At 42.7% G+C, this 10,435-nt stretch overlaps 1 protein-coding gene across 2 annotated transcripts; it reads left to right on the forward strand.

Annotated features, from left to right (window-relative positions):
• The first annotated feature begins 1,167 nt into the window (after positions 1-1,167).
• LOC102201664 (echinoderm microtubule-associated protein-like 1) lies at positions 1,168-10,209 on the forward strand. 2 transcript variants are annotated; one of them, XM_005724952.1, is made up of 7 exons: positions 1,168-1,492; positions 6,700-6,894; positions 7,472-7,601; positions 8,357-8,458; positions 8,899-8,930; positions 9,030-9,056; positions 9,355-10,209. In XM_005724952.1, exons 1-7 carry the CDS (start codon positions 1,333-1,335, stop codon positions 9,627-9,629), a joined length of 921 nt encoding a protein of 306 aa, XP_005725009.1. In that variant the 5' UTR covers positions 1,168-1,332; the 3' UTR covers positions 9,630-10,209. The 2 variants fall into 2 exon arrangements, with proteins under 2 accessions (XP_005725009.1, XP_005725008.1); XM_005724951.1 differs by lacking the exon at positions 1,168-1,492 and adding an exon at positions 5,738-6,317.
• Positions 10,210-10,435: the final 226 nt, after the last annotated feature.

Here is a 10,435-nt window from a genome sequence, read left to right on the forward strand (position 1 = left end):
TTCTTTGTTTAATACATTTATACTAAAACTAGCCTCTCGAATACTGTACTGAAGTACAAAACATTATGTGCTTAATGATTAATCAAGCAGGTACAATATTAAAATACAGGTGAATCACATAATACATGGGTAAAAATAAGACAATAATGTGATGTGATAGAATATGTAGAGAAAAACAAATATTTTTTGATTTCCTGTGTAAGTATATAGTTCGGCTACAACAGCATCAATCCACCAGAGATGCACCTCGCCATGGCAGCAAGTCTGATGGGCAAGAAGCAAAATAGTTTTCCATGTATTAACATTCACATACTGCATTCCCCATGTATGCTTGATCACAGTCAAACTGTTTCATGATTTTCATTTCAATTATTTCAACAGCAGTAAGCATAGGGCACAAAAAATGGCATTAAGAATTAACTTAAGACATTAGATAACCAAATATTAAAAATAAAACATTCTGCAGACTCAAGGTTGTCCTTTATATATGAAGCCAGAAAGCTGCTTTGACAGATCAGCAAATGGAAGCATCTGCTAGAGAAAGAATCAATCCAGCAAATGCAAAATAGACAAAAAGCCAGCTTACACCGGGGGAGACCCCGACACAATTGCCTAACTAGCTTTTCATCTGCTCTTCTTTCTTTCTCTGTTGGTCTAATTACCACGTCCGGCTTATTGTCCTCCTGATGACTGTAATTAATCAAGTTCTGCTGCCTAATCTCTGAATCTCATCAACCTTACAGTACACCAGAGCCGGCCACTCCGGATGGTATCCTGATGTAAGCTGTTTTGGGGAGTGCAATTGTGTGCGTCTCTGCAACTTTGCATGCAACAGCAAATTGCATGGTCCCTCCCTGCTGTTTGTTTTCTTTTCTTTCTTTTTTTGTTGGCAGTGTTTATCCTCTGCATACAGGTCAGTAATTGTTACTCATCTTCTCCTCCTCCTTAGAGCAGTAGGTGGATGTTTGCAGACAGGAGTTGAGCTATTTATCTTCCAAGAAGGTTTATTTAGCATCAAAGTGTTCTCCCTAACTGAGGCCTCCTTGGCTCCTGTCTACAGAGAGAGAGAGAGAGAGAGACTCCTACTGTCACAGCCTTGTCCTCTCTTGAGCTTCAGATGGCTTACCGGCTCCTTAATCTGTCCTATGAGTGACATCACCCTCTGCCAGCACGCTCCACTTATTTCTTACAGGACAGCAGGCGAGAGGGAGGGAGGGAAAGCATTAGGTGGTGTCCACTGGTTTGTTAGGAAAGGTGAATTAGCTCAGCAGCAAAGCTTTGGAGAGTAAGTAAGAGTAAGGTGGGATCCTGCTTGCACACTTTGTCTGGGCTATGGCAGAAGGCACAGCGGAGGGAGACAGTCACATGGAGGAGCTGCTGGATCACGGTCTAGGCATGGAGGAGACAGCCCACTGCCTCCTGAGGAGGCCCTCATTGAAGGAGAGCTACCACAGCGACTCCCTGCTGGCACCAGACACTGACTTCATGACAGGTATACGGCCACAGCAGCTCGTTCTCTCACGTACATCACTTCCATGTAGTTTTGGTCTGACATCTGCTTGCACACAGATGCATGGAGGAGGACGCTAAGCCCAAAGTAAATGAGCTGGAGCCTTTGAGCATGTAGTGTGATTGGTCTTTCTCGTCACAGCGGTCATTATCATAAAGTCATCATAAAGATTTTAATGTGATAGCTACAGAAAATTAAAAGATTGAAAATAGAAACAATTATAGATACTATCTATCTATAGTGTTCTATAACTAAGAGCGTGGAGGTGATGATAGCTTGTAACCCTAGATGTATAAAAGTATGTGAAAGACCAATTACACAGCTATTTTCACTATTATTGCTGTGCATTCCTCATATACAGTGGCAGAGCGTGTGTTGGATGCAACACGTAATGCAATACACACAGTTCTCACTACACAGGCCACTTTATTAGTTACAGCTGTGAAATCTCCTCTGAGACAAGTTTGGCGTTTTAACATTTTACTCCTTAAAAACTCAAAGCTAAACCAACATTAAAGGTAAAAGAACAGTTAGCTTTTTGACGTAAAAAAAAAACCTGACCAAAAAAGCAGAGCTGATGCACAACTGTTGTTTTGCATTGCACAGAATTTTGCAGGTGGTTCTAAGGTAAAGGGTCTGTGTGGCGTATGAATAAATCTTACAATGAAGAGAAAGAGAACTCATGCATGCATGATTTCCAATATGACAGATTTATTCAAATCAGTTTGTTATTTGTGTCCAGAAAACAAAACGAAAACAAATCTGAGCTGGAAACTTTGTTTGAAGAAGAATGTGACTCAACAGGTGTGTCTGACAGAACCTTTTAAGAACCTGATCGCCTTCTTTTCAGGCATAAATTATTGTTGTTACGATTGCTTTTAATGACACATTTTTGTTTTTGTTCTGTTTCTTTCACATTCTCATAAATACACTGGCTAAAAAACAACAACAAAGCAAATTAAAAAAAGATCTTCCCAGGCTGCTAGATTGCTGTTGCTGGACCCTATTGGTTGTCAAACAAGAAAAAGCCAAACACTAATCCTAAACATCTCTCTTACTTCTCACATGTGACATAGTCATAGTCAAGCTGTGGGTGTTGTGGGATGTGTCTTATCTGAGAAGATTTGGGGAAATGCCCTGTCCCTGCTGGGATATTAGCATCAGTGGACTAACATGTGAAGGACTGCGTGCGCACACGTGGCATGTGTGTGTGTCAGGCTGCTGACTGCTGATACGAGCAGACGGTTGCCGTTCCTCCATTCAAGAGGCGCCAGCTGCAAACCGAGATTAAAACGCTCCATTGGCTCTCCGTGCTGCAGTTATAGCTCAACGTATTTGCATTTTGCTTAAATGTATATAAGTTTGTGAAGTTTGGAAACCTTCACTGCGATAACTTGGCAGTGCGTGCGTGTGACTGTGTTTGAGAAACAGCAGATATACTTAATGCACGGGGCTGCATGTGTGTTTACATTTGCCTGAGCAGCGCTGAGGGTGCCTGCCTGTTCTTTGTAGGGCCGAGTTAGTGCAGAGACTGAGCTCTGGGCTGCTAATTCCATTTTACAGCACTGGGATTATGTGCTATTCTAATCTCAGTCCCATATGGGCTGCGTGGAGGTAGCACGAGGATGATGTCATGGTCAGGACAGGAGGAGAAACAGAAGATCACATGCCTACACAACAATCACAACTCTCCATGAGAGGCGGATTACTGCCTGAATAATTACACTGAAAATCGTCATCCTGGACAGGTCAGCGCTTAGACTCGATTCTCAAAGGAACTACGGCAACAAGTGAGAGTTAAAAATAGTTTGAACGTGCACTTTATGCACTTCACAGACGCTACATTCTGAAAACATTGAAAGCATTCAAACAACAGTGTAAGTTCCAAACCTGTCCACGTGATTGGAGTTTAAACTGCATATTATATAATAGTGGTCAATGCAGTTGAGATTATTATTATTATTGTTATTATTATTATTTCCATCTGATTCATCGTTTGGTATGAGTGTATTCATTTAAATGCAGTATCAGGGATTGTAACATTTAGTCCTCTTACTGAATCTGGAAAATTGTAAAATATTCAAAGTAAAATCCCCCATCAGTATGAAATAGTGTAATATTACTGCTGTATTTGAGACTGGGCTCATTTTAAAACTTTATGCTCAGCATCATATATTCTATAAATCGCTGTCCTGTGAGTGCCACATATCTATGAAAGAAAATCAATTGTTCATGAGCTCAGAAAAACAGTTTTCAGAAAGAATTTAAAAATAAAATAATGAAGACAAATCAGCTCAATTAAAAGGCTTGAGCAGTGTGCTGGTTAATTGTTAACTGTCAACAGGGAGGGATTCAAATGAAAAATCAGTGTGAAGTGTTGGCAAAACAGCTGATTAAACATGGTAGACTGAGATATTCTCATAAATGCTAATCTGAAAGTGCTGTGAGTCTGCACCTGCTTAACTTGGCTGTTTTATTCGATCGGACATGGTCACAGCTGCTGTCCTCTCTCCATCATTGTCAGCGCTTTTCTTGAGTGCACTGAATGAGTTATTAACAGCTTTTTCAAACTCAATCTTTTCTACATCACACATGTTGACCGTGGGTGGTTGGCAAGAGGGAACTCATCTGATACGATGCTAAATCACTGAAGCTCATTTACTTGCTAATCCTAGCTGTGTTTCTATATGAAGCCTCATGACAACTCAGTCTGAGACTAAAGGAGAGAGATCATTATACTTTAATTTAAGTTTATTTTTATATTTCATAAGCTGAGCAATGTTGCCTTGCTTGTCTTGAACGCCGCTGCTCGTGACTGACAAGTCACAATGATATCAGTGTTCTTGGGTTACTGTTTACATTCCCTTTTGGCTCTTCACACGGTGTTTTAAAAGATTAAGATTATGGTCAAAAATTCTAACTTGAGTCATCAAGAAAAAAGTAGGAGAGATCACAGTGGTTATTATCCATATTTTATATACAAATGGCAGCTTTCACATTCATGAGTACAACATTTAGCCCTAAGCTATTTGTTTATGTGTTACTTGTTACCTTTTTATCCACCAGTTCTTATCGCGAACTTTTTAAAACGTTGTAGCATTACTTTAGTTTTTCTGCCTTTTGTCCGTTTGAGGTATTCTTAACTACTGTTTGTTATACTCTTGCCCCCTTTTAAGCTATTCTTTAGTAATTTTATACTTTTAACCCTTTTTTAAAAAGCTATTCTTAGCTACTCTTTAGCTTTTTTATACTTTTAGCCTTTTTAAGCTTTTCTTGACTCACCTTTAGCTATTTTATACTGTAGTTCAGTTAAAATTCCAGATATTTATGCATTTTTTGCACTTTTAGTCACTTAACCATTTTTTGTTACTTTTCTATTACTATTTATATTTATATCTGTATCTATTACTCTTACCTATTACCATTATTAGTATATTCAGTTTCATTAATTAAACCCGAGAGCCTGTTCAGCTAAACGGATCTAGCAAGCAACCCATATGCTGTAAGTTTAAAGCCGCGGCTGTGCTTTACTGTGTGTCTTTTCCCCTTAGCTAAGCTATCGCTCAGCTTTCTTGTCTCCACTCTTTTATCACAATAAAGTACAAGGTGCAACAATTGTTACAAAATAAATCTACTGAGGCTAACACGTTTTCATGCAACAGTGGTATTATGGTTTGGAAAGCTAACTCATTATGCTGATGTACTTTTTAATCAAACCAAAATGCTTACTTAATCAAATTAGTTGAGCTTCTTCACGATTTATCCTCACAGCCCCTGGCAAACTGGATAAGTACCCCCTCGGGTAAAAGCACCCCTGGTTGGGAATCAGAGTTTTTGTTGACTTAAGGAAGCAGATTATGCAACTGATCCCTGATCCTTCTTGTATATTCTGGCTGAGCACGACTGGGAAATGATGCCGTTCAGCCGACTCCTGTTTCACTGGGTTTTTTTCTTCTTAAATCCTGTGCAACCACGAAGATGCATTCGTTTTTATTTGTCTCTGCCTCATCCTCCCCGTTACTCAGAGTGACATCCACTGTAAACTGTAACTCTGTGGATGTGCAAGATGTTTACAGCTTCACGGCACAAGAACAAGCAGTGTCTCAGGTTTATCTCTGCTGCTTCCTTTCTGTGTCTCCAGCGCTGTTAGTGACAGGGGGCTTACGTGTGGGGGCGGGGTCAAAGAGGCTCAGGCTGTGGGATTAACATTGTAGTCTGCACACACGCACACACACATATACACACAGAGACACACATGCAAGTACACTTACACGTACACACAATTTAGGCTGGATTGGACGACTGCAGAGTTTTTAAGCATTATCAGCCCCGCCCCCACCTTCATACACTCTCATCCTGAGTAAAGGGCTTTAAGCTCTGTCATACACAACTGCACATCACAGATTGTATCCGGCGACCACCAAGGAAACGTGAGAGGATCTAAACACCAAGACCCTCATCTCCTGCTGCAGATGCTGTAATACCATTTGGATGCTCTAAAAAAAACAAAAGGCGGCTAAAATACCAGAAAGGCTGATCTTGTGTGTGTGTGTGTGTGTGTGTGTGTCTGTGTGCGACATAAGTGAAGCAAAAGAGATGAAATCTTAGTGGACGTCAACGCCAGCGGATCAAAATTAGATGGAGGGAGAGCAGGCCCGTCTGATAGGAGCAAGAGGAGGAACAAGCACTGAAAAAGTATGCTCGCGAGAGGAGAGGAAGAGGAGGAAGAAGTCTGGAGGGGTGGAGGAAGGCCCTGCTGGCCTGCAGAAGCACCGTGACTGCTCCTCAGCTTCCAGCATCTCCCACGGTAGCCACCTTTGACCCATTGTGACCGTGTTGGATTACAGATTGCCTGCAGTTAAAGATGAAGCAGAAATCACTTGAAGAGAAATGTTGGTGGCAGAGATGTTTTGGATGTGTGCTTTGACGCCATTGTTTACACGCTGCTGCATGGTGTCTGCGGGGATGATCTATGTCCAGCTGTGTGATGACCTCATTAGATTTCTACAGTGCAGCCATGAAAAAGGGAACGCTAAAGAGCTCGCCCCTCTCTCTGATTACACCTTCTATAGATCTTGATGTCAAGTCAGCTGCTTGCATCTATTTCAGGCAGGCAGTTGTTTAAAGGAAGCATTTTTTTTCTAATGATAATGCAAAACATGTCATGCTATCTGTCCTCATATCTGCAGACGACCGCAGCTCGGCCAGCGGCCTGGATGTGGCCGATCGGCTGACATATCTCGAGCAGAGAATGCAGATGCAAGAAGATGAAATCCAGCTTCTGAAGATGGCTCTGGCTGACGTCCTGAAGAGACTCAACATTTCTGAGGAGCACCAAGCAGCTGCTTCTGCTGCTGCTGGCAGGAGAGCACCGGGGGCCAAAGGTGAGCAAAGATCTACTGTCATATCTACAAGCCAGTGGAAGGATTTCAGGTGTGTCGATACATAAAGTGCTTTAATCCCTCAGCCTGCTGTACACAAGAAGACATTGATTTTTTTATAGATTGTACATGATGTGCTTGATTCAGTCATTCTTCCTCAGGTGCATTTGCTAGAATGGGACTATATTATTAAAAATGCGCATAATGGAGAAAATAAAAGATGATTTGAAGAGACGGGTTTTGTTTTGTTGATTAGGTCTATATGTAGTCAGAGAGTAAATCGAATATCACAGTTTATCAAATCCAAGCATGTGTGCTCAAATTTTAGAGATAAATCTCACAAAGCAGAGTAAAGTATCACGTTTGAGAAGCTGAATCAAATCATTTTTGTTTTGCTTAATCCCAGAGTCGTGCAAACCCAGTTATGTGCTTAATGTGTTATGTGTTTAACGACAGAAATGCTAATAAAAATCCAGTCATGGCTTTTTCTCAAAAGGGACTTTGTTTGTGCAGGCAACAAAAAGAGCATTCACAACAAACACAGTTCACAGAATATGCGTGTGTGTGTTTGCTCCCACAGCCAGGCCAGTGTCTCTGGCTCTGCCCTCCAGAGCCCCCATGGTGACCCCCAGCACAGCTTCTCTGAAGAAGAGCACCACGCTGCCCTCCAGCACCACAACCAGGAACTACAGCCCAACACCACCCCGAAGGTACCCTGTCCTCTGGGAGGGAGCTGGAGATTATTTTCACTTTTTGAATATGTGCAGGAGATCACGTTGTGTATTTTCCAAGCCGACTTAAACATCTGCCGTTAAACGAGGCATTAAATTTCTTTACTGCTCACTGTGGAATGATCTCACACAGCAGACCTTCTCACCCCACCTCACCCAGAAGAGAAGTCTAACGTATACGAGCGTGTGCTAATCAAGCAGCTTCAGTCTTCATTAGCGAGCTTCGCTTCTCATTATTTAACATGCAAAGGCAATCAGAAAGACAGCCTCCGGTATCTAAGAAACTGCACACGGATGCTCCGTAACGATCCCCAACACCAGCCTCTTCTTTTTCAAAGCAATAAAGCGCCGCTCCATTTTCTGCACATCTCTTCCTCTCAATTACATTTCAAATGATACTGCTATTAGATAGCATTAGTTAGAGAGCATGATAAGCTATGTCTGTGGCACCTTAATGTGCTGGTGCTACATCTGGGCTACTCTGATATAATTGCACTGAGAGTGGTAAATCTCCATTCACTTAAAACCGGCCGCTCAGTATGAGGAAAAAGCAAGACGGAGAACCACCCTCATCATCGCGCTCATCTTTATTAAAGCGGGTTCATTTCTTTCCACTCTTATTTCACCTTTCTAATTAATCTCTCCTTACCTTCTGGCTCTTTCCTCTTTCTCTTCTGTGCTGTCCATTTCTTCTTCTTTTTTTCTGACCCCACTCGCTCTTTTCGTCTTTCCAGCGGTGTGAAGAGCCCACCCGGTAGCGTGAAAGACAGCCCGTGTAAGACCGCTAGAACACGACCCGCCTCTGCAGCCTCGAGCAGCAAGAAAGTTCAGGACAGGTGAGAAGCTGTTATTGAATTTCTAAATTTACACACAAACAACAAACTTAGGCGTCTGTCAAATTTACAGCACAGTTGTGTAACAGTGTTTCAGATTTCTTTGCCCACGTACACACTTCTCACAAACCAGATCATGTGTGGATCTCTGCTGATTTCGAGGTGACTTACGGCCGATTTTGTTTCTAAATTTAAATCAAAGTTATTTCCGCCCCAGACATCCTGTTTCAAGAGCAAACGCGGGGCACGAGCACAGGAAACCTTTAATTAGGCCTACTCAACCGGAAACTGATGTGTCAAGATTTCAGCCTTTTATAGTCGGATGAAATCTCCCTTCAGATCTGCTAACTCTCTCTTTCTGTCCCTGCATCTCTTTGTTTCTCTCTCCCACTCGTGTCCTCTGGCATCTCTGTATCATTTTTCTCTCTCCGTCAACATAACAGCGGCAAACCCAGAGAGGATGCAGTGAATGTAGGTAAGTTGACTGGTTCCCGCCGGCAGCATTCAGAACAGGACTGTGAAAGAAACCCGGCGTTGTTTAACTCTGAATTGCATGTGTGTTGCTTTGCTGCAGGAACCAGGCGTGTGACACACTGCAAAGGTAGGCTTCTTCCCTGTCTGACACCCCCAGTAACGCAAAACAGCCACTGTTTAAATTTATAATGAAGCAAATCGTGCTTGAGCTCCTGTTTTATCTTCATCTTTTCATATTTCCACATCTCACCATGACTTGTGTGCCTTCCCTCGCCCCTTCCACCCTTATTTTTTTGTCTTTCTTTCATCCCATCCACACCCACAATCCGCCCTTCACGCTCTCTTCATCGCTCTCCTTTCCTGTCACTCCTCCACTCTTACCTCCTTCTCTCTCCGTCCTCACCTCACTTCACCGCTTCACTTAGTGACTATGCAGATCTATCTGAGCCCCCTCACAAGAAAGACTGGGTCTTCTGAAGCTGCCAAGTCTGCTTCTGCGGTGCCCGCCCACAGCGGGCCCGCGCCCGCTCCTAATCGCCCTCAGGCGAAGAGGGGCGGCAAGCCAGAGGCGAGGAAAGCAACCCCATCCTTCACCTTAAACTTCCAGAAGACCTCAAGCGGCCAGAGCGCACCGCATGACACGTCGAGCTACAAGAGCCCCATCAAATCACCCAGCCAGTACTTTCAGATTTGTTACTGACACGCAGGTGGACCACAGAGGACAAGAGCTGCACTCTTCTGCTTCACTTTTAATGCACAAATAGGGAAAAGTGTGGACAATTTATTTTTCCATCCCTGCTACTGAGCGTACTAAAACCCCAAAACAAATATGTGAAAGCCTCAACGAACCACTTGAAACCTACAAATACAGGTTTTGTTGCAATTCGGCAATTGGGACTTATTTCTGAGGATAGAGTGAAAGCTTTGATGCATTCGTAGCCACACCGCACAGCATACCAATAGCTCCATTTGTCACACGCTGGTACCTGCACAGCGCTTCACCGAAGGCCTGTGTTCACCGCTAATGTTTGTCTCCATCACGCTGCGTGAGAAGTTGCCGAGTGCGTGGGCACCGAGTGTGCGATGTAAGAGAGAGGCTGGGATTTTTGCTTTTGTTGTTGTTGTAACTCAATGTGTGCCAGCGAGTCTGTTTGCTGTGATGTTTTCAGTTTCGTAGCTGATGTCCCACCTTAGATCCCACCTTAGATTATTTACAGTGTGTACCCAGAAAGTCTCATTTTAAATCAGGAGAAACAATAAAAACAAACACTGTGAAAACACTTGTTGTGGTTCAGTTTAATGTGTGTGAGTGTGTGCATGTGGTGGAGGCTGGTACCATAATAAAAGAGAGAGGTGGTTTACAGCTGTGCTCCAGCTTTCAGCTGCTCACATAGCAACAAATATGGGGCCACTTTAATATGATGACAGCAACAGGCTTTTATGAGGTAGCTAAAAAGAACTAATGGCTGCTGAACACTTTGATGAGCAGGAAATTGTTGAAAATCA

The sequence above is a fragment of the Pundamilia nyererei genome, unplaced genomic scaffold (assembly GCF_000239375.1).
Source record: "Pundamilia nyererei isolate P.nyererei 1_Seehausen unplaced genomic scaffold, PunNye1.0 scaffold00013, whole genome shotgun sequence".
Taxonomy (NCBI): Eukaryota; Metazoa; Chordata; class Actinopteri; order Cichliformes; family Cichlidae; genus Pundamilia; species Pundamilia nyererei.